Raw genomic sequence first — 23,468 nt, 5'->3', positions numbered from 1 at the left:
TCGTGGTGCGCGTTACCGGTCTCCGTTCAAGCTTCTTCTGCCCACGCGGACGATCAGCGACGATATGTAGAGCGCGCATGTTGGGTAAATTAAGATCAGAACCTCACTGCGGCGCGCAAGGACAAGAGGAACGGGGATCGCTTCGGGACTGCGCTTCACACTGTCTCCAAAGAGCTGGCCGGGACTAAATAAATCCGTCACAGAACCACATGAAATGCGGTCATTCAGGAGGCAGAATTGATCTCGCGCGAACCCAAACGCGGTAGACTGTTGAGCGGCGGGGAGACCGGGGCGAGCGGCTGAGATGCGAAACATTGCTGTCGGTTGTATTCCGCCGTCTATTCGAATTCTATAGAGGCAAAGAAAAATAAGTGAGTTAGAGTTTTATTATTAGATTATCTTTTTTATTTTTGTAATTTTTACATCTAACATAACTGGACTGACTTTTCCATGAGGTTGCACTCTGAAGAACAACGTGTTTATGGATTGCTGCGCAGCGAGGGACACCGGGAGTTGTATGCTTCGCTCTTATACATCGATCATGTTAATACTTTGGTAGATGTTTGCAGAAATACCTCAGTAGTCCAGTTACACGTTATAAACAATATACAGCATAAACCCGCGCAGATTGACCTCTGCAGAGGAAGTGGGAAGCGCCTTTTCGCCCTTGTTTTCCTCTCCCAAGACACCGGGACGGATCTCTATCACTCACTCTCTCCTGTGATTTTTAACAAAGACCAAAGTGTTTGGGGATAGCATGGCTATGGTAGTAAACCAGTGGCCAGAGAACATTTCTGCAGATCCGGGGTCCCAACTCCAGATATGCGGCCAGGAGCCCGGCGGGGCGCCGGGAACTCCCAACGGTTCCACCCCGGGGAACGACGCACTTTCCGGGGACAAGATCCCCAACGTGGACTGCATGGTGTGTGGGGACAAGTCCAGTGGGAAGCATTACGGCCAGTTCACCTGCGAGGGATGCAAAAGCTTCTTTAAGCGCTCGGTGAGGCGGAACCTCTCGTACACCTGCCGAGGGAACCGAGACTGTCCCATCGACCAGCACCACCGGAACCAGTGCCAGTACTGCCGGCTGAAGAAGTGCCTCAAAGTCGGCATGCGAAGAGAGGGTAAGACCATAGGTGTGTTACGGATGTCCGCGTGAACATTTATTTACTAATTTCTGTGTGTATGTGTGAACTAATGTGGCTTAGTGTAGAATATCAATCTTAACAGGCCATTTAAGTCTGGAACTCAGCCGTAAAATATTTTACTGTCTCAAAACAAGCGACTTACTCTTCACACCGGCAGAGCTTTGCAGCAGAATCACAGGTGCAAACATTTGACACATGAGGACAAACTTGGAATTCATTCATTCAAAACTAAACACTCTTGTTTCAAAATAGTTTGGTCTGTCCTGTGTCCAACTAGCGCAAGCGAGATAAATTGTGCGTAAAATACGCGTCACGTTCCGTGATGCCTGTTGATCCCATAACGTGTCTCACACAGTTGTACTGTTGCTATTATGGGTAAATAATCAGCCACCACCTGCGGCAAAAACACAATGCTTACTTCACATTCTTTTACCAAATCCAGCGCCATTCACGCTGGTGCGCTCTGCTCTGTGAAATCCCTCCTTTGTCCCCCTGTTTTAATTATGCTGTTTGCTCACCGACACCCAGAGCCGCTAGAAGAGGATGCCGCTGCATTTGTTGTATTGTGTTGGATTAACAACGGGTCAGTTACTCGCAAAGAGGAGCGCTGGCAACGTGTCGGCGGAGAGGAGCGCTTCTCTTATTAATTATCATTCAGCAGCGTCGTCCCATTCACGAGAGATGGACATGGTGCATATTTAAAAAAATGTCCCAAACCAAATGGGGCCCAAACATCTGTGCTGCATGGCAGCGTCGCGCATGGGCTCGTTTTGTCTTTGTTGATGCACTTTGGATTAGAGAAGCTCGTGATTTAGAGGCGACCTATTTTATGATTAAAAGGCAGAATTTCTGTGAAAGCTTTTTGGGTGAAGCCTGCAAATGTCAAAAGCAATGTCACACACCTTTACGCACTTGAATCGTGGGCAACTGTCTCGTGAGTGTAAGTGTAAAAAAAAAAAGTCCGTTCCAAACGCTTGTCCTCAAAAGTCCAAAGTTTTTTTATTGAAGATGTCCCTAGCTCTTCGACCTGTTTCTTTTTTTCCTCAGAGGACAGAATGAGGTCAGCAGCAGCATCCTAGTGAGCCATCTTGCTCTAGGACACTTCGGCAGGGGATGTTTTAAGGACAGACAGTGTCTCAACAACCCCTCCGCCCTTTGTTCTTCGCCTGAGCCAAAATGTAAATACAGTATATAGGGTGGAAATACCCGTCCTCCTCGGATGAGACGATCCCTCAAGGGTTTCCCGCTAGTGCACTGCTCTGCCTCTCTGCGAGCGCGCGCACGTGTGTGCCTGTGTGTGCATACTATACTGTACACACAGTCTTACCTCTAAGATGCCCGCAAGCTACACGTTGGCGCTCCTTTACGCCCGAATGAACTAGAGGAAATCGCCTGACGTGGCATTGTGTTTAATGCAACTAAAAAAAAAATAGAGGTGACGAGACTTCAAAAGAAAGTGAAATTTTACTAGCGAAATATATCATTTGCCAATCATCTTATTAGTCCTATTTTGAAGATAAACGCTATTTTTTTTTAACGCAGATTATAATTTTACCTCTGTGTTACATTTTTATAAACTTTTCTTTTCTCGCAGTGCCGACCTTTGAGCCTTGAAGGCGGCATATTGTCCACTAGCCACGAGGTTTCAGGATGGCATTAGTCGTGCTGTTTAGAGGATAAAACATTGCGATGCTTTGCTTAGCAGCTGGAGAAGTCTACACTGCAAAAAAAGTTTTCATCTTTCATCATTTAGCGTCTTAGAATGTTTTTCTTCTTCTAGTTGGCGGGAAACATTGATTTAAATTCAGTTTGTGGTCATTCCACAATAAAAAGGTGCTTTAAAATAAGGCCACACATTCTTTTTTTAAATTTTTTTTTAGAAATAATAGGGTTTTATACATCCTTATCTGCTCATTAGCTTTTTTCTTTTCTTTTTCTTTTTGCAGTGCTGGCTTATAGTTGTGCGTTAAAGGCTTAAATGCAGAGCAGGTCAACTTACATTGGCAGAGCTCATCTGTTGGTGCATTCGAGGTCAGCAGGATTAAACTGTGTCCTTAAATCCTCTTTGTCGGCTGACTTCTGTTCATCAGCATTCATTTGTCTATTTAGGGCTTTTTTGTTTTGTTCTGACACGTGACCTGCCCGACAATTTGGAAAAGTAGAGAATCCCAAAACAGAGTTTAACAAAATAAAATGGTTTTATTGTGTTGAATGTGAGGCTGAGAAAGGCTGATCATAAGCCATTAGAAATATTGTGCATAAAGTGAGTGAATCACAGACGCCCAATTGTTCTTTAGCTATTCAAGACTGTAGTTTTAATGAAGTAAAAGTCACACCAAAGATGTGTTTTAATATTTGTGTACATATGAATATTTGAAACCAAATCTCCATTGTTTTTATCGTAACATCTTCAGTGAATTAAACACTGCTGCGTCCTTAAATCCCAACTGAAACTGTTCAAGCGCACGGCTACCGTCATGCTGCCCTGAGATCACAAGGCATGTTTTCTTTACATTACTCAACAGGTTCACCAGGTTGTGGAGGGGAGGCAGTGTTTATTCTCAGTTATGATCCAGGTGGAGAAAAAAAAAACTATTATAAGTTCTCTGTTTGACATAACCAACAATATGCGGAAGCTACCGTCAAAATAAAGCAGAAGGCCACAAGTGGAAATGCATGTTTGTTGAACTAAAATAGTTATTAATCATTGAAAATCCCTTTTCACTTGGATGTCCATACTGTACTTCACTTCCCGACTAAGTACACTGCGTCTGAGGGAAAGTGCATCTGGATGGAACAAGCGATGTTGACGTGCGATAGCAGAGTCCTGTTGGCGATGCTCCTCTGCCCTTACAGCATCCTTTGATATCACTAACACTGCTGCATGACTTTGCTGTTTTGGCTGAATTCATATTTAGCTTCCAGAGAAGACACGCTAAAAGTTTCATGAGTGGGCTGCGTCCGATTTAGAGACAACTTCACTTAGTTTCATGTTCTTTATTCCCCATGGAAGACGTTGACCTCTTTCTGCAGTCGTGCTGTGTGGAACATAATATCATTTGTTGGAGACTTTTATCCAGAGTACCTTTCAGCACCATGGCAGCAAACATGCATGTGTTAGCTCAGTGGGAATCAAACCTTGTAAAAACCCTCCCACCCCCCGAAAAAACCATGGGAGCGTTAGTGTCATTGTCTCACCACGCAGCTACACAGAACCCCGTCTTGTTTCTCTGTCAGCACGGTTTCTAGGTTGAATAGGAAGCGGAGAGGCAAAGAGAATCAGCCTGACAGTTTGCTTTTGAACTGGAGTGAATGTTTTAATTTTGAAGCGGCCCACAAGGACGAGCAGCTGAGGACAGAGAGAGACACGTGTGGTAGTTTTTACCGCTCTGATTAATGCACACGCACACCATGAGACTGTCCTCTTGTCGGCCGTGTGCGTCTTGAATCATGCACCTGGGCAGCTGTGAGCGCACCCAGATACATGCAGACACGCCAAGTTAGTGGAGTGCAGTGATAGTAAATAGTTTCAACATCCATTTGGATCACAGGAATCTGTAATACACACATTCAACGTGCACAGTGGGAATGCTGCTGCCTCCTCTCACCCACACTGCACTCTGACAAAATACCGGCAGCGGCTGAAAATGTAGGTCAACCAAAACTAAAACATTAATAACAGACAGGCTCAAGTCAAAGTCCAAATGTGTGGAGCGTCCGGGGCCTCTCTCCAGTGAGTAAACAGTGACTAATCCAGTCATTCCTAAAGACTGGCTCGGGACCCCACAGGTGGGTCGCAAGAGATTTCATGAGGGTCGCTAAATGAAACTTGGAATTTCTCCTTATTTAATCTCTTGAGCCCCATCAAAGAGCGTGAATGTTCGAATTGTTCTGATCAGGAAGGTTCACGCGTGGAAGACCGCAGCCGTGCGGGTTTCATCCTTTTTTTCCCAAGGCCCTTGCAAGGTTGTGCTCCTGTTGCCTTTTGCGGTTTCTAAGCAACCAAATGGAAGGAAGAAATTATATCTGCCAGCTGTGATTGGTTGTTCCTCGTCACGTGACCTTTTCCAAAAGTTCCAAAGTTAAAACTATTTTTATCCCAGGGCGCAGCTGTCGAGTCCTTAAAAGAAAAAAAAGAAGCGCTTGGGAACGTTTGTGAGCCGCCACGTTGTCAAGAAATCAAGTAAAACTGGTCAGAAACATTCATTTATGCACAATTGAGCTCTTATCATGATTTATAGATCAGGCCTATTGTGAATTTGGTTGGTCATTTTTCAAAAGTGGGTCCCCTGAAAGTTTTGGAGAAACTCCACAGCGGGTGAATACTGCAGTCTGGCCTCCCTTGGCTCTGAAAACCTTTATTAGCTATTGACACATTTAAATACTTAACCCTTGTCACCACACTTGTAGTCATTATCAATGGCCTCGAAGAAGTAAATTGCTCCCATTCACAAATCTTTCAGTACTGCAGCTTCCATTAAAGTAATACACATGAGGCCCTGGCGTCATTATCTCCAAGGCTCCCTTTAATATTACAGAATATATGATTGATGATCTTTTTTTTTAATGCTTTTGGACACATCAAGGTGAAGAGTGTCCTCTCTAAAACGGTAATGCTTCCTTCTGCACATTCCAATGTATCACTAACGTGACAAATGTCACGTGACACTCTCAGGTGCCTTCAGTCAATCAACTCTAACAAATGGACCGACTCCGGACTGTTTTGCTTGAGACTTTAAGTGGCTCAACCTGTTTTCGTGTGTCACTTGGGTCTCTTGTAATAACACACACACACACACACACACACACACACACACACACACACACACACACACACACACACACACACACACACACACACACACACACTAGAAAGGGCTCCAGAATCTGTCAGAAACATTTGACCCCAACGAGGCTTCTCCTTCACTCTGCCTCACATTCAAAGGGCTGTGGGGGAATCTGTGTGCATTTATAATTCAGGCATCTAGTTGATGATCTTACGAGGCTCAGTGAGCGGCAGTGCAGTTGTAGCGATGAACGAAATGTATAACAAAAAATAAAAATACAACATTTTAAATAACTTTTCCAATTTGTCTCTATTTGGAACTGTTTTTTTTAAACATTTAAATAAATATGGATATTAGCCTGAAAATATTTTTGTTGTTTTGTTGTGGGTGCTTTTGTTGCCCAAAATAAAAGCCTCTGAAACAGCTTGACCTGAAGCTAATACTGTGTGCTGTAAGACAGACTAACGATGACTCACGTGTGGGTTGGTGAGCAGCTTTCTTTTTGGGTGGATGGTTTGGGATTTGAGGACCGGAAACAAAAACCCACTCACTTCCTCTATATTGCTGCGGTAGTGGAAGTCCCACTCGCAGATATCTCATATCTGGTTAAAAAGAAGAAGAATTAACCAAAAATATATGGCCCCATACCGCTATGGGTAAGTGGGAGTAAATGTGTTGAGTGAACTGGCCCTTTAAATGTATCGCTCATCTGACAATGAAAAAAGAATAGTAAAGAAAAAGCTCCAGCTCTAAAACAGGCTTTTAAAAACTCAAATAATTCAAGCCACAGTCTCTATTTTTTACTGTCTGATAATAATAACAACATCCGAGCAACTAATAAAGCCAAGCAGCCAATGGGTGTTTCTTTCTCAGATCTCTTCTCCAGAGGAAACACATGGACGTAGCCCTGCTGTGGCCCACTGTGTGTTAGATGAAGAGGGTAGGGGAGGGGTTGTGCGTTAAGTGTAAATAAGGATAGTGTGAGTCACTGAGTTCGGGGTGAATTTGCTTAGCTAATTAATTCAGGAACTGCCTCATCAAAGTCTGAGAGAGGGACTGAGGCAACTGCCTCCACGCACGGCACAGCAACGCAACTTCCTCACGCAAAGCTCCCCTGCCCTCCATGGCTCTGTCTCTCTCTGTCTGTGTCACTGTTTGTCCTCTCACTCCTGCACTGCCTCCGGTTTTCCTCTGCACTCTCGTTCCGGTGCAGCTCTCGCGTTTCGCCGCATACCTCTCTGCTTCTTCATGCTTCGACACACGACTGAGGACAGAGTCGGACCCCTTTTCAGTGTGCAGATGGATTGTTAGTGAGGTTAGCTGACTGGTAAAGTTTGTACAAACGAATGAATTTTGCTTTGCTCTACTTCTTTTATTTCCCCCCCCCCCCCTTTAGTGGGCCACAAATGAACACAAGTTTTGCACTATTAAACACTTACTAAATGCTACACTTTTGGTGAACATTTATATTAGTGACTAGTATCAACATGTGGAAATAGTATCTTTAAACCATCAATAACTGTTTTTTGTTACTGCTAGGGGGCTGCAGAAACGAGCTGTAAAGACAATACTGACATATTACTGCTTAAAAAGTTGATGTGGTGAACCTGTTGGAAAACATTGCTTATTTACAGAATGCAGCTTTTGTTTTTAGTTCATTCCTGAAGGACATATCTAGCTGCTTAATGCTACTATCTGGTGCTAAGCCGGTAGGGTTAAATGTTTTTTTTTAGAGCTTTTTCAAAGAGAAGAGAGAGTAAATCAAAGCGGTAAAGTTTACTGTTTTGAAAACTAAAACAAGCTAAAAGATGGCAAAAAAAATAGTAGTCATGTGATCGTTTTTAAATTCTAAAACACTATAGAGTATAGCATCTTTATTAGAGAACCGTTCTGAAATGCTGAACACAATTAGTGTTCAGTTTTTTTGTCTTTTTTTGGCAGCGTGAACTATTTATTTTGGCTAAACAGAACTTGCTCTTGCACAATAGCACACAATGAGACAAATGCTGTGGACCATGGACTCAACCAGCCACAGTGTCATGTCCGTTTCATAGAAATAAGAACGTAATGTATCGCACTGTTGACTCTGAAGAGCAGCTCCACAATGAAGCATCACCACTGTTTGATTGACAAATTATATTTGGTGGAGACCAGGTAATAAATAACCCGTTAACTTAGTCTGCTCCTTCACATCACGTCGGTTGACTCTTTATCTCGAGCGCTTTCCTGGTTTACACATTAGCTCCTCTCTGCCTCCTATCTGATTCTCTTTGGGAGCTTTGCCCTGCTGCGGAGCAGTGACCTGTAGGTCAAAGTTCAGGGCCGAAATAAAAATGGCCCTCTTAGCGGGATCACGTACATGTACATGTACACAGGCATCCACATGTTGTCATCAGCAGATAAAGCTGCTTTTTATTGATTGCAGATGTGACATGGAGAGACAGGCCCATTTATTTATTTTCCCCTTGCCAATGGAGGCTTTAGAAAGGGAAAATCTACTTATTAAACGCAACTGTCAGACTGTGCCGAATCTATAATGCGTCTGTGTTGCCCCGGCACCGTGACCTTTTAGTCCAAATGTTGATAGGCCTTAATTGTATTTAGCTGCTGTAATTCCACTAACAGTCTGACCCAGAGGCTAATCCAGGGCAGCCAGGCAGCGAACTGTGCACTCTTCCAGCTGCCATTTGCTGAAGTGGCATTTTGAAAGTCGCAGCTGAAATGTCCCATGGTACCTCTGTTTGCATGCACTTTCCTCCTCGCCCTCATTTCATGCCCTACCTACGTACAGACGATGATGTTTTGTTTTGGGCTTTAGGGATTTGTAGGTCTTAATTTAGTGACTTTCTTTTCTGCCCTCAATTTGGTACCTGGTATCTGACTGTGTACATCACTCGGATGTCAAGTTTGTCGCCGGTTGACAAGCTCAGTCCAACACATTGAGCTGAGGCACAGTGCACCGATTAAAAAGCAGAAACAGTTTATGGCAGACACCCAAATCTGACTTTACTCTCTTATCCCCTCCCCCTCGTTATTCTTGATCTCTCTGACCCTGCTTTCCTTTTTTTGTCTTATCCTCAGGCATCTGTTTCTCTCTAATGTCATTTCTGTCTCTCTCGCTCTCTCGCTGCCCTCCTCTAAGTCAAGATATTACATCTCTCTGTCTCTGCACGTCTGTGTGCCCGTCTTTCTCTTCATTCTTTCGGGCCTTTCCATAATCACCCCTCGCTCCCTTTTCTCTCCCTCTCTCTCTCTCTGCTCATCGGTCTCGTCTAGAGAAAAAAACAGAGAGTGATGTGTCGCAGTCAGAAGTCCTCAAGTGCGCTGCCTCTCAGCCACGAGTGACCCCCACAATGAGGCCTTTTGAAAAGTCAAGTGGATCAAGTATATTCGCCGCCATCTGCAGGATTAACCACGAATCAATTGGAAAGCAAATTAATAGCTGTGAATTTGCATATCAGCGGTATGAGAGGCAGCAGGGTACTAACAGGTCGTGGAATTTGTGGAACGTCATTGAATTTGGAAGAATTTGATGCATTCCCCGTGAAAGTCAGGGACAGTGGGTTTCACAGCTATTTCAATGCATTAGTGAGGAGCCCAAAAGAAGTGGAAATCAGGTTGTTGACCCCCTGTAGAATAGATTTCTTTCTTTTTCTCAATGATGTTAACAAGCCAGGGCAGAGTGACAGTTTTGGGTTATGGAAGTGCTCTGACATGGCCAGTCGGGGAAAGAGTTTTTCCGGAGACTGTCCTCTCAGGGAACACGACAGAATCGGTCCATTCAGCAAGTGCCCCAAAGTGACACATGCTAAAGTTCAAGCCACAAAGCCCTCCGGCAGCCCTCGATGTGATGACTGTTGTCCCCCCCGGGAGCAAAAGAGGAAGTCGGGTGATGTTGTTGTAGAGCGGCAAAGTCCACGCAGGGATGAGGTCAGGGACTCTTCCCAACAAAGCGACAGATCCCATTTCCTGTTTCCTCCCGACAGTCAAAGTTATTTTCTTTTCACCGTGACCACGATCGACCATAAGCCTAACCACATGCATGTGATTGTGACCATGACAACAAAGGTCCCCCAACTTTAAGTACTAAGTAACAAACCACAATGATTTGCCAACCCTAACTAAAGTGTTTCTGTGCCTGAACCTTAACCAGAGCTTTGTGCAACGATAAACTGATTTTTAGTTATTATTTCCTGTCATGCATAAAATGATTCAGAGTGTTTCTAAAGAGCGGCTACAACACAAGTAGTTCGACGTTTGATTTGGGGGACTTGTTGAGCGCCACTGCTTCTCGTGCCGACAGCGACAGCTCTGTGTACTTTAGCTCAAAGCACCTCAGAGGGACTAAAAACACTTTTGACCAGGTAATTTTTGCGGAAATTGCAGTGAGACTACTTTCACTCCAGCTGCTCGAAGGCGGTGTTTCATTTTCATTGGTTTGTGAAACCCCCGCAAAGACAGACACGTGTGGCTAATCCAACAGCCGTCCCTTGCGAAGTGAGACGAGCGCTTGTGGAGTGCGAGTGACAAGGAATGTCCCATTGTGCAACGTCTTTGTGACAGGCAACACCTCTCCACAGCGAGACTGCGCTGTTTGCGAAAGGAGGCCGCATTCTTTTCCGGGAGCACGCGGGTTGACACAAGTTCACGGGGAAAACTAGTACTTTGAGGTCAACACCTTTTGTGCTGAGGTATTTCTTAGGCTAGAATTAAAGGCTTTTTTCGCTCTTGAGTGATTTGACCTCTCGGTTCTCGGACGTGCCACGGTGCGTTCAATTGACACAGCTGCTGTGTGCGAGGTGACAGGTGATGCAGAGTTGAAAAGCATTTTTGCAAACCCCTCCCTTTTTTTTCACCCCTCTCTCTCTACCTCCAGCTTCCACCTGTCTCTTTATGTAAACCACCGCTCTCTATCTGGATCCTCATCTCAGATTATATTCAAATCCACTGAACTCTGCACCTTCTCTCTCTTTCCCCTTCTCCAGGCCCATAATCTCCCCTTTCTCAACTTATCACCTCTCGATCGCTCCCTCTCCACCTTATCTCGACATTTTACCCTTCTACCTAATTCCCCCCCCCCTCCCCCCTCCCGCACCCTCTTCCCCTTCTCTCTCTCTCTCTCTCTCTCTCTCTCTCTCTCTCTCTCTCTCTCTCTCTCTCTCTCTCTCTCTCTCTCTCTCTCTCTCTGTAACAGTAGATGGAGTTATTAGTCAGACACTGGGATGACTGAACAGGTGTTTTCCAAATAGGCCTTTTCAGCACTCACCGCAACATCGTTGCTCCACGGGGGGAGAAAAGGGGTTTGGCCGTTTTTATGTGCGCACGAGAGCTTGGCCTCTGCGTGCCCTTTTCTCCTCAGGCCGAGGAGCCATTTGCCAGGAGAGGGAGGGTGGATTGTTCGAGGGGGAGGGGGGAGGGGGGGGCGTGTTACCATATTCATGTGTGGTGCGTGCATGTGTATATGCATATGCGGATGCATAACATATGTAGGTGTGAAGAAGTGGTATATCTTTACCAGCTGCTGCTTGTCATTACTCATTGATGCACAACAGCAGGGGCAGAGTGGCCTTGGCCGGGCACTTTCCACTGCTCCACGGAAACAACGACCGCTGACATATTTAGGAGTCAGAGAAATGTTCCTGTTGCCCTCCCCTCCACCCTCACTCCCCTACACAACACATTTGACATGTTCAATTTTACTCTTTGCCCTCCGTCTTCGTCTCCTCTCTCTTTGGTTTCTGCTGCAGGTGTTTTGGTTTCACTCTATTTTACATGCAGGCTGTACATAGGCCGGTTGGATGTAAACCAGACTTGAGTGTATTTCACTAGTAAAGCTCCTAAATATTTTTTTTTAAGTGTGCTTTTCAGGCAGACATAGATGAGACCATATGCAAAATGAGAATAAACAAGAACACTTGACAAATATCACATATTCATGTTTAAAAGTCTAGATTAATGCGGTCAAATTCTCACCTCCACCTGTCTTGTTTTCTATCAGCTGTACAACGAGGACGCACATCAAACTCCCAGAGCAGCCCGGGACAGTACCTAACCAACGGCACAGACCCGTACAACGGCCAGCCCTACCTATCCGGCTTCATTTCTCTGTTGCTGCGCGCAGAGCCCTACCCCACATCTCGCTACGGGGCCCAGTGCATGCAGGGAAACAACCTGATGGGCATCGAGAACATCTGCGAGCTGGCGGCCCGGCTGCTCTTCAGTGCTGTCGAGTGGGCCAAGAACATCCCTTTCTTCCCCGATCTGCAGCTCATGGACCAGGTGAGACTGACACTTTGATTGACAATTAAATTACATTTAAATAACCAACTCTGAAGGTTTAGTTGGACGTGTTGGGCTTATTGTGTTCTTGTCAGGAGTTAGATGAGAAGATGGAAACCACTTGTGTGTGTGCAGCTGGTTAGCCTAGCGTAGCATAAGTAGTGAAATTGGGGAGAAACAGCTGGCCTAGCTTTCTTTAAAGATAACCGAATCAGCACCTTTAAATCTTAATAACTGTCATGTTATATCTAACTAATTGGATAAAATACAAACACTTAAGTGTAAAAACTAGATGTTTCTCAACGATGTGACTGTAGCAAAGTTAGAACAAGGCTAGGTGTTTAACTGTGTTTCCAGTCCAGCCTGTGGCTTCACATGTAGTGTAAAGTGTTATCTTTTTGCATATAATTCTTTGTTAAGAAAGAGATCGTTAAAGGATTCATAAGGGATTGCCTTCCAGCCTCCAAATGTAGAAACTTAGCATCCAAGAATGCACATACTGTATATGATGATACTGGATGCCTTTAATAAATATCACCCAACACTTTGCAGGATGTTAAAAACATTTTACATTACATTTCTTCAGTTCATGTTTGCTTTTAAAGAAATGTAGAGCCAGAGCCACAAATAAATTATCCTGTTTAACTTCATTAAAACAAAAAGAAAGCCAATGAAAGACCACAGGTACTTAAAGTATGATTAATAAACGGTTTCTTTATGACATCTCACCCTCACATTACACTTTGAAAAAGAATAGAGCTTCTAAATATTATTTTTACTTTTTATTAATTGAGAATCATCATCACTCAGTGGAATATGAAAATGAATTATGTTGTGTTATTGTTTACTGAAGGCAGAAACCGGCACAACAAACTCAATGTCAATGCGGCATATGTAGATTAATACCAGCTGTAAAGTCTTGGCACGGAGGAAACGCCTGACCTATAAATATTCACATGCACCTTGGGCCGACATATCACAGATATGTCACGCTGTAGCGGCACCATATCATTAATACACCATTAATGTCATGTCAAGATGTCCCGTCTCTCACAGTGAGTGCTTTCGCGATGTGCCACCAGTTCTCTGCTTTCTATAAAACCACTTTGTAGAATTATTTTTTGAATCTACCTTTTCAAAACTATCTAACGACTCAGGTGGCACCTGACAACAACATGTGTCTTAACTTAACTGTGTCCACATGTTTTAAACTATGTGTCTAGGTTACCCAGGATAGACAAAATAATCTAAACGTCTATAAAATAAATAGCTTGCAACATTTGGGTCGGATGGACTCCTGTTGCAGGCTGTTGTTTCAACCACCTGTAGAAGTTCACAGCCTTCATCTTGGGACTTCTCCTCACTTCTAAAAATCATGATTTTCTTAACCCCAGAACACTAAGGTTCAAAATAGTCACACTCTCACTAATGTTGGGGTAATTTCACCCGATATAATGTACCTGATAAAATATGCTTCTCATCAAAATATATTCAAATACAACAATACAAGGCAAGTTAAAGTACTTTCCTCTTACGTTACCCTATAGAACTCCTCATGAAACAAAAAACAGGTGGTGAAAAATTAGAGTATCGTCATTACAAAATGTAAAAAATATAAATAAAGAAGCTATGAACTTTTATTTGGTCCACATGTTGAAAAAATGAAAATCCCCCAACTTTAGTGTTCTGGCGTTAAAGCAATTGTGCGTTTCAAAACCTTTAAATAATATTGCAGTTTTTTGACCGATGATCAATAATTTGCATGAATGATTTGCACTTTGGAGCTGTGCCATTTTCCATTGTGATCACTTCAAACGTTTCTGTCAACCCATCACTATGTTGCCATATTGTATATTAAAAGCATATTTATCTTCTTTGTGCTATTACACAGCTTGTCACATCCTCATATAATGTTATGACCTTTAAAACTGACAGTAAACGTTTCATTACATTAATTCTTCCATTCAATCAGTTTATAAAAGGTGCTCTCTGTGAGCTTTGTGCCATGAGCCTGGTCTGTGTGTGTGTGCTTCTTCCTTTAGTGAATGAATATATTACTTGTTGGGAGAATTATGTGCATGAATGGCGCTACTGTCCTGTATCTAGTGTGCATTTGTGCATTTGGTCCTTTATATGTGACCAAATTCTGACCATTTCCAAATGTGGCTTGAATTATTGGCTGTTCATTGCATCCCTTGACACTCAGATGGGATGAGTATTTTGCTATTGAAACACAGTTTGACCTTCTCAAACTTGCTGTCACATTTTTAAGCATCATTCCTGTGAGACACACTTTAATTGATTCCACCCTGTTGTATTTCGAATAAATTGCAATGTTTTATGTTTATGATAAAGGAAATGGACATATTGTAGAAATCTCAAATCCAGATCTGTCGAACACATGAGTTTTATCTGGTGTTATTATTTTTTTAGACATAAAGTACATGTAGTAACCACTCTACGCTGCCTGTCTTCCTAGGTGGCCCTGTTGCGTATGTCATGGAGCGAGCTCTTCGTCCTCAACGCTGCCCAGTGCTCCATGCCGCTCCATGTAGCCCCTCTATTGGCAGCTGCAGGCCTGCACGCATCGCCGATGTCAGCGGAACGCGTGGTGGCCTTCATGGACCACATCCGGGTCTTCCAAGAGCAGGTGGAGAAGCTGAAGGCCCTGCAGGTTGACACGGCAGAATATTCATGCCTCAAGTCCATCGTGCTCTTCACGTCTGGTGAGTTTGAATGAAGCACATGTGTCATACAAACAATGGAGAATCACAGGGAAATTGCATCAAATGTCAATGGTGTCACGTAACATTGAAACAGGATGTTGAAGCAGGATTCATTTAACGATTGCTGGATGGCTCCTGTGTCAGTTTATAAGAAATTAGAAATCCATGGCACAACAACAATGTTTGGTATTATTTCTCTCTAAGTTTAAACAAGACAAAACTTGGACATTGAAAAAAATAATAAATTGGAGAAACACTAGGAGAGGAAATTCAAAGAGCAATCCTGCCAGACGGTTGAGGATGCAATTTATCTCGCAGACATAAAATAAGAACAAGATAAAGTTTAACAATAGTATTACTTTAAGTTGAATGTTGGTGTAATAAATCAAATATGAGTCTGACATAATTTGTTGAGACTAAATAGCATTTTCAATATAAAGTAGTCCTTTCATCTTGATCTTAATCCTGTACTCAAACTCAGACTCAGAGAGGATTATGGGTAGATTCTGATGTCAACAAAAACACCACCTCTCTCCTGTGAGTAACTTTACCATTGGTCTGGCAGAACGGGAGGAATTAACAGGCGGGTGTGTTGACTTCTGTTGGCACAGGATTCGGCTAATTGGGTTATTCATGTTGACAGGGACACTTAATCGCAGGGTATCAAAGTACATGTAAACAGCTTAACCTGAATTCAAGATATGGCCAATAGGAGAGTTGCTCTGACATTGCCAAGTCAACTCCAGCAGAAAATATAACTGCTTATTTATCAGGGCGAAATATAAACCATTAAATTAAATCATGAACGTAAAGAACTATATATTACAAATATATTACCGTTATAGAAGTCCAAATGGAAGTTTAAATTATTGCATCATATTGTTGTTGCCATGTCTGCATAAGAGCTTAAGTCCTTTTTACGTAAAGTCTGAACTAGATGCCATCAGATTAATGCAAAGGCTGCAGCAGCACGAGGTGAAATGCACTCAGGAAGAATATAAATGTGCATCTTGTGGTGTCTTATTAGAAGCACTGTCTACTCAATCTCTAAACAATAACTTCATTTGACAAAAAAAATTAAATTAAAATGACTTAAATATTTTGAAGTTGTTGTGGACATACTTCTAATGTTGGATCTTCTTTGAAAGTGTCCGCAGTCGAGCAATAGCCTGCGAAATGCTTAACATACAACGTGTGGGCTAAAGTGAGTAACCTCTTGTGAAGAAGAAGAGGAGAAGAGCAACTCTTCCACTGAAAATGGCTGAAAATTAAGGTTCTGATGCAAAAACTTCTTTCAAAATCTATCAATGAGTAAATGTAATGGGCATTTACATAACTGACAGCTACATGTACAAGACAGAAAGCCATTTAACACATAGAAGAAGTCAGTGAAGTCACGTATTGTGTCTAAAAAGCTAGCTAATTATCAACACAAACTGCTGATCGAGTAATGGTCCAAGATTGTAAATTTGGACCATTACTCAATGATTTAACCATAAAATAAGAAGTTCTTTGTGCCAAGAAATATCCCTTCCCTCTGCTGTGTTTAAATCCAGTTAGAGCTCACAGACAGACTCATGAGGCCGACTTCAACTGTGCTTAACCCGCAACCTTTTCACCTCCGCCGAGGCTGACCGGGATTTGACCTCTAATGCTGCAGCAGATAGCGTCTCGTTGGCTCCATATGCAAATGCTTCTGCTACAGTCCTCCCACTAGTCAGTCATGGTCTCTGCCCTCCATGAATTTCACTGTAATTTGATCGCTCTCTAATACTGTAAAAAGAACGCTGCTCTTCGTGGGAGTAGCTGCTTGTGTCTCACTTAAATCACTTTCTTCTTTTTTAGCCTGGGTTAACTATAAGATTTTATTTGAATCTTTGGCGTCAGTATTTATCTAAGTTTTATTTAGATTTCAACCCATGTAGTACATTTTACATTTTGTTGGAGAAACTTTTTTATTGACATTGCACCGTAAGAAAGTTCAGCTAGAGACAGATACATTATTTAAAAAGAGAAACACATGCTAATCTGAACCCACCAAAACCATGTTTACTACCTACTAAAAAGAGTAAGCCAGCAGCCACGATATGCTAAAATAGTTTCCATGTGAAATGTAGTGATCATTTGCTGTAATCTTATATTATTGATGATGATTGTAACTTCTCACCTGCATAAAACAACTCTCAGATGGACATACTGACAAAAAGTACCTTTTTGCACGCACATATTTGGCTATTTATAGCTGTTTGCACCCAAAGCTCTTAAAAAAAACAGCACTTGAGCTTCACACCCTCCTTCCTGTGTGGCATTATGTTCTCCCCACTGAGCTGCAGACACTATTAAATCAAAATATAATGGTGTTACATCTTGAGGAATCCCATGAGATAGGCATTGTTTTGATACTTCTTGTATACAAACCCTGTTGAGGTTTATTCCAACAGTCACTGGGCTCCAGTGCCAGCCAAAATACTGTCACATCTGGGATACTTCACAGAGAGATCATGCTTTGTGACCCAGGGGGAAATGGGTGGTAAAGAAGCCAACACCGAGATGTGTCTTGTCCCTGTTCTTTGTTTTTTATTTATTTATTTATTTATTTATTTATTGTATTCTCCCTCCTTTCTCCCTTGCGTGGCTTGTCAGATTTACTCTGTGTGTACCTAGCGCCTCTCTAGCATGTATGTATGTGTCTGTAAATCCAGCTCTCCCCTGCTCTCATCAGCCATCTCCCCTCCTTGATCCCATCTATTATTGAAACCAGTCATTCACCCCTCCTCCCTATACGCTTTCCAAACCCAAGCCCAGCCCAGGCTCCAGGACCCCAGCCCCCACCACGGGAGTTGAATTATGTATGGTGGGTTTCAGTGAGACGGAGAATTCGCAACAGCCCCGGCCATGACCTACATAACCCCTGTAGCCCTGAGCATCCCATGTGACTTCCCCGCATGCGGGCAGATGTACCCACATGTATACACGTCGCAAAAAAAACTGCAGATGTCTTGCCAAAAGAAGACAATACATTTAGTGAAACATGCAGATGCAAACACAGAAATTTGAATTTAATGAAGATGGACATGCTCATACGCACACACGAGATGGACCCAGTAATAAACCTGACTCCTGCAGACTTGGTGGGATGAGCTAACAAGCTTAGACAAACACCAATCGTCTTTTACCTCCCTCTGAGTCCCCTCCCTCCGCTCCTCCTGTGAAGCCCAGACCCATCAAGCCACATCAGAGATCGGGCATCTCAGCGCTGCCACCCTGATCCTTCACCCCCACTGACCCGGTGTGTGCCCAAGGATCAGACAAAAGAACACGCCGCTTGGCGTGTGAGGGCGCCCACAGAGCTGTCGCTTCAGCACGCGATGTGGTTTCGGTCCCACAGACAGCTTTACTAATCCCAACCAGGCAGGGACTGCCTTGTCACGCAGGACCCAAAATGGCGGCCCCGAAAAAAAAAAGCAGTCCAGCTGCCCTCCCCCCCCCGCCCTCGAGTGGAAGGGAAATACAGCTGAAGTGGGAGTAATTATTGACTCAGAATTATGGGAATAGTGGCTGCTGATGGAGGGGAGGGGCTGACACACTCGATTAAAATATGACGTAAATGATATTTTTTGTTGTTGTATGTAAGACCCAGCAGGGTTTACGCAGGGGACAGATCAAAGTGTGAGATGTGAAAGGGGACCAATGGTATAAGGTGACAGGTTAATTCAGCGCATTCAGACCGAAAGAACGCGCTTGAGAAAAAATTGCCCTCATCGAAAACCTGTCTTCCAGAGGAGGGTTCATGCAGGGGGCAGTCAGAGAGCACTCCCACTCAATGTACAGTATGTGGCACAGTACAGTGAATTGTGTCTTTGTTTTGAGTTCACACATCTCTGACCCCCTTTGCTAAATCCCCTGTGCTCTCCCCTGCACACAGAGGGTGCGAAAAGTATCGCGCACATTGTTACGCACTCTATCGACTGTGCGAGACTCTTGCCAAGGGCGGGGGCCGGCAGGAGGGGAGGTGTGAGGAGGCGGCAGGCAGAACATGACCTCCGGCTGCAGGGAAAAGGGAACGCTGTCATGTGCTGTGAACACAGACCACAGGGGTAGTGGTAGATACGCATCTCTACAGTGACAACCTTGATTTGCTCAAGTTTGAGCAAGATTCCTCTCACTTGAGGAATTTGGAATAAAAAAGCAACTGTCACGCTTTTTATTACATTGTATACCCCTCTGTGTCAACATGTATCTGCTTTAATCATCAAAATGAGATTTAAAGTATCAGGTCAACCTCACGTTAAACCACGAGTTGCATTTAAAAAAAATCAAAACATTAGTTCACTACTACAGAATAGCATTGGTAAAAAAACAGAAACGTGTCATTTCTGTCATCTAATGTGTAATTGCTAATGTTTTATACTTTCTTGCCTCCTGATTTAGACACTAAAATAAGTATTATATGTAACAAACCCTTAATCTCTCTTTCCTTCCTTCTAGACGCTATGGGGCTGTCAGACGTCACCCACGTGGAGAGCATCCAGGAGAAGTCCCAGTGCGCCCTGGAGGAGTACGTAAGGAATCAGTACCCCAGCCAGCCAAACCGCTTCGGACGACTCCTACTCCGCCTGCCCTCCCTGCGCATCGTCTCCTCCCCGGTCATCGAGCAGCTGTTCTTCGTCCGCCTGGTGGGCAAGACGCCCATCGAGACGCTGCTCAGGGACATGCTACTGTCGGGCTCGAGCTACAACTGGCCCTACATGCCCACCGTGCAGCGCGACCGACCCATCTCCCTCCACTACAATGAGAACGGGCCCTGAGGTGGAGAGGCAGACGACACAGAGGAGAAGCTGTGGGAGGAATGCAACGCCGAACGTCCATCTGACTTCTCACCCTTCCATCCATCCATCCATTCTGTCCTTCATTCACTTTAACTTCTCCTTCACCATTCCGTTAAAAAACACACCATGACAATGTAATCCATTACCGTCCCGGTCACACAAGCCAATCATTCACCGTGGCTCCGTTGCAGAGACTCGGTGGCTGGTTGCAGTCCGTCAGCCGACGGTGCAGTCTACATTTGGGATGTGGCGCGAGACGGACAAGTTGGTCGAATGGGTTATTGCGCAGTTCACCAGCAGGTCTGTTGGACTCACTTCAGATGTCAGTCTCAAACCCCATGAAAGCCGGGGGCAGAACAATACAAAACAGTTGGTTTGTTGTTGGTGCTAGCCTACATTTACAAAGACTGCTTACGAGCATCGCAGTATGGCGAATACTGAGCAAGGGCTTTGCCAATAGGACTCTGAAACCAAGAGCACAAGGCCCCTGTATAATATACCAATTTTTGAAAAGAAAGCCAGAAGCCATTAAAAGAAGACAAATGCCAAAATGTCTCGGACTTTTGCAGAGGATATGTTTTAATGTGCGTGTGTTTGTATTAGCACTGTTTATATGGAGAGAAAATTCATGATTGTGTCCATATGTACAGTATATTGTTGATTCATAGGCATCTATAGCATATTAGGGTTCAATGGGAAAAGCTCAGGTTCAAAGGTGAGGTAGCCAGACAGACAGACAGACATGCCAATATCAGTACAAGAGCAAAATACCAGTACAAATTTACAGTTATCAGCAGCCTGTGCCAAAGCTAAAAAAATGTATATTGTTTGGATATGTTTGTGGTTGTGTTGGTGATGAACATTTTGTGTCTATAATTTGACTATATACTTGTTTTCGGGTCTCAGGGGCAGAGAAGGAGTTTGTAAAAAAAGAAAAGTAAAAAGAAAGCCTAGGCACTTGCATTGTAAACTAGTCAGAACTTACACTTATTCACGCCTGAAAGAAATCACAGCACTTGCTTGCTCTGATTCTTGCTGCCCTTATGCCATTTGATCGATCGACCTTTTCACTTATTAAAAGGCTAATTAAAACCTTGTACATATTGTCTTCACAAGGAGTGACACAACGCATCTTCATTTTTGTTTTATTGTCTTGATTGTCAACATTGGACCTTATGAATTGGGGGGAGGGGGAGCATTTTACAAAACTAGCTGTACTTGCCTTAGAACAAAGATTTTGTCACTGAGCATTTATCTTATGACTGTGCCATAATCTCTCGTTACCTGTTATAACAGGTATTATGTCCCGTCAGGAGAGGAAATGAACTCACGCGATGTAAAAATGATTAATGTGCACATAAAATCATAGAAAAATGATGCAAACTATGGAAACATGTTTTTATCCATCATCAGAGAACCGAGTATTCTGCTTTAAAATCCTCAGCACTTTCATTTTTTAGACTTCATGCGAGTTCTTTTCCACTTCCTGATGATATTGTCATGTAGGGAAAACCCCGTTGACTCATGTCATTTGAGCTTATCGTACCGATATCCTAGAGAAAAGTATCACTAACCTCTAAAAACCTCAGTCTATGTTACAATACTATCCCAGTTGGACTTATGACTGTAACTTAGTTTAGGACTATTTTAAGTTGTTGTTGTTGTTTTTTTTCACTTCCCCTCAGTGGAAGCTTGTTTTGACAACCTGTCTCACATTTCCAACATGGCACTGTGGTATCAACATTGGCATTGGAAAGGCCATCTGGGACCTTAGAAAGCTGTCTGTTTATAAATGAATTCACAGAAAGCTCCTATGAGTTTGTTTTTATCCCCTCTTCTTTTGTTTGATATGGATTATCCATTAATTGAAATAAAATTCTGTTGTTCACAGTAAGTTTTCTGCTGTCTTTTACTGTCATACAATTGCAACCTCTTTATGTTTAAAGCTTCGCACACAAATCAAGTTACCGTATTTAGTCTGGTCTGTGATTTTATGTTTATTGATGAAGTCCCATCTTCCCTCCAAAGCTTTTCTGTACACATGTTTGACTATTGATCAAAACAACTATATATTTTCAGATCTACTGTTGTGTTCAGATATTTAAAATGTTTCATGCCCACCTTAACCGTGGAGCTTCAACGTGGAGGTGAAATGTAGGTCAGTCCTTTTTTATGCTACACATATATAAAATATAAATATTCTAATATCTAAATTACTTATTATTAATAGAATACATTTAAATTAAACCATATATACAGTTACTTAAATGCACATTGGATCCATACAGTAGGCTATATACACCCAGTTTGTAGTGTGAATAAGAGTAAACTAATTTTTACAAGTAATAACGGATTTCAGGCACCACCCAGCTGACACCTGAAGTGACCCAAATCAAACACGCCTAAGATGTGCAAAAACAAGTTGCATGCTGGGTGTAGCTCCTTAACATGCTCATAGAGCTGGATTCCCTTCGGTGTCTTCTTTACTTTAAAACGTTTTGAATTGGACTGGTTATACAGGGACAGAGGCTAAAAGGACTGGTAACTAAAAAAAGCTTTAAGAAAGTAGGAGCAGAGAAGATTCACTGGAAGCAGATGGAGGAGGATTTAGCGGTGCACGGGATGACGCCACAAAATGACTTTCAGGCAGGTGAGTACGACAACAAACTATTGTAACCCATCGTAGCCAACAGATGGATGACGTCAACACGTTGCGTAAAAGCTTTCTGTGTGTGTGCGTGTGTGTGTGTGTGTTTTTTGCTCGAATGTGTGTGTGTTTGTGTAGCTGCAGTCAAATTGATAATGTCTTCACATCGCTATGCTGGTTGCTTTGCTTAAGCTTTATTGTGTCCACGCTATTAAATTGGTGTAATATAATTATGATTGTCGCCTGCAGTTGGGTGTCATACACTGCAATAACGCATCCAAAATTAATGTATTGTTGTTTTGGCCATGAAACCAGGAACATTCACTCTTTAGAACTGTAGACCTAGTTAAGTGAATGTACATTTAAGGTTTGTTCAACTTTCACTAAAGGCCGACATTTATTATAATTCATGAATGATTCGTTAGACTACAGATTAATAAAATGAAACAAAAAATATATAAAGAAATATATTCTTATTTACATTATTATAGGTTAAGCCATGCACTGATGCATAAAACAATGATGTAACATATTATTCTTTAATGGACCATTCTGCATATTGAGTACTTTTACATGCATATTTAAAGCATTTTTATTTTTTACATATAACAGTGTATTTGTGCCGAGTATTGCTTTTTGTTTTGTTTTGTAACGCAAAATAGCTAAGAACTTGCACCTCTGTGGTTTGGACGTCTGATGTTTCACTAATGTTGACCTGTTTACAAAAACACACAACATGACGTACATTTCAACTGATCTGCTTTTTTCTGAGTACATTTTTACACAAGTAACTTACTTTTACTTGATTACCATTTCTTTAAAGTTTAAGTACATTTATTTGAGTAAAGTAGTATCTTTCATCCCTGGACATTGGCTTTAGAGCCAAGACATTAAATGACTTTCATCTCACGATGAGTGCACTCAAATGTGGAATGCCTCTTTAAAAACCTTAAAGGTCTTGCATGCCTATGAGATTGTTGTAATATTCCACTATTATAATTTATTTGTCATGTTCGCTGTTGTGAGTTGACTGTTTTGTGGCAGAGAGGAGA

The 23,468-nt window shown here is 42.7% G+C and overlaps 1 protein-coding gene across 1 annotated transcript; it reads left to right on the top strand.

Moving 5' to 3' along the window:
• Window positions 1-21,598, top strand: nr2f5 (nuclear receptor subfamily 2, group F, member 5). The gene is made up of 4 exons (XM_068570608.1): window positions 1-1,124; window positions 11,934-12,214; window positions 14,694-14,940; window positions 19,429-21,598. Exons 1-4 carry the CDS (start codon window positions 758-760, stop codon window positions 19,746-19,748), a joined length of 1,215 nt encoding a protein of 404 aa, XP_068426709.1. The 5' UTR covers window positions 1-757; the 3' UTR covers window positions 19,749-21,598.
• The last annotated feature ends 1,870 nt before the right edge of the window (window positions 21,599-23,468 follow it).

Source organism: Clinocottus analis, unplaced genomic scaffold, assembly GCF_023055335.1.
Source record: "Clinocottus analis isolate CAN_PGR_092001 unplaced genomic scaffold, fCliAna1.0.p SCAF_9, whole genome shotgun sequence".
Taxonomy (NCBI): Eukaryota; Metazoa; Chordata; class Actinopteri; order Perciformes; family Cottidae; genus Clinocottus; species Clinocottus analis.
The sequence above is the reverse complement of the archived record's forward strand: the minus strand, read 5'-3'. Positions and strand labels throughout refer to the sequence as shown.

What these genes read in the sequence shown, in the direction of transcription:
- nr2f5 (XM_068570608.1), top strand. Translation starts at nt 758, where the DNA reads ATGGCTATGGTAGTAAACCAGTGGCCAGAGAACATTTCTGCAGATCCG. An exon ending in AGTCGGCATGCGAAGAGAGG is followed by an intron (nt 1,125 to 11,933) that starts GTAAGACCATAG and finishes GTTTTCTATCAG; the next exon opens with CTGTACAACGAGGACGCACA. An exon ending in CATCGTGCTCTTCACGTCTG is followed by an intron (nt 14,941 to 19,428) that starts GTGAGTTTGAAT and finishes CCTTCCTTCTAG; the next exon opens with ACGCTATGGGGCTGTCAGAC.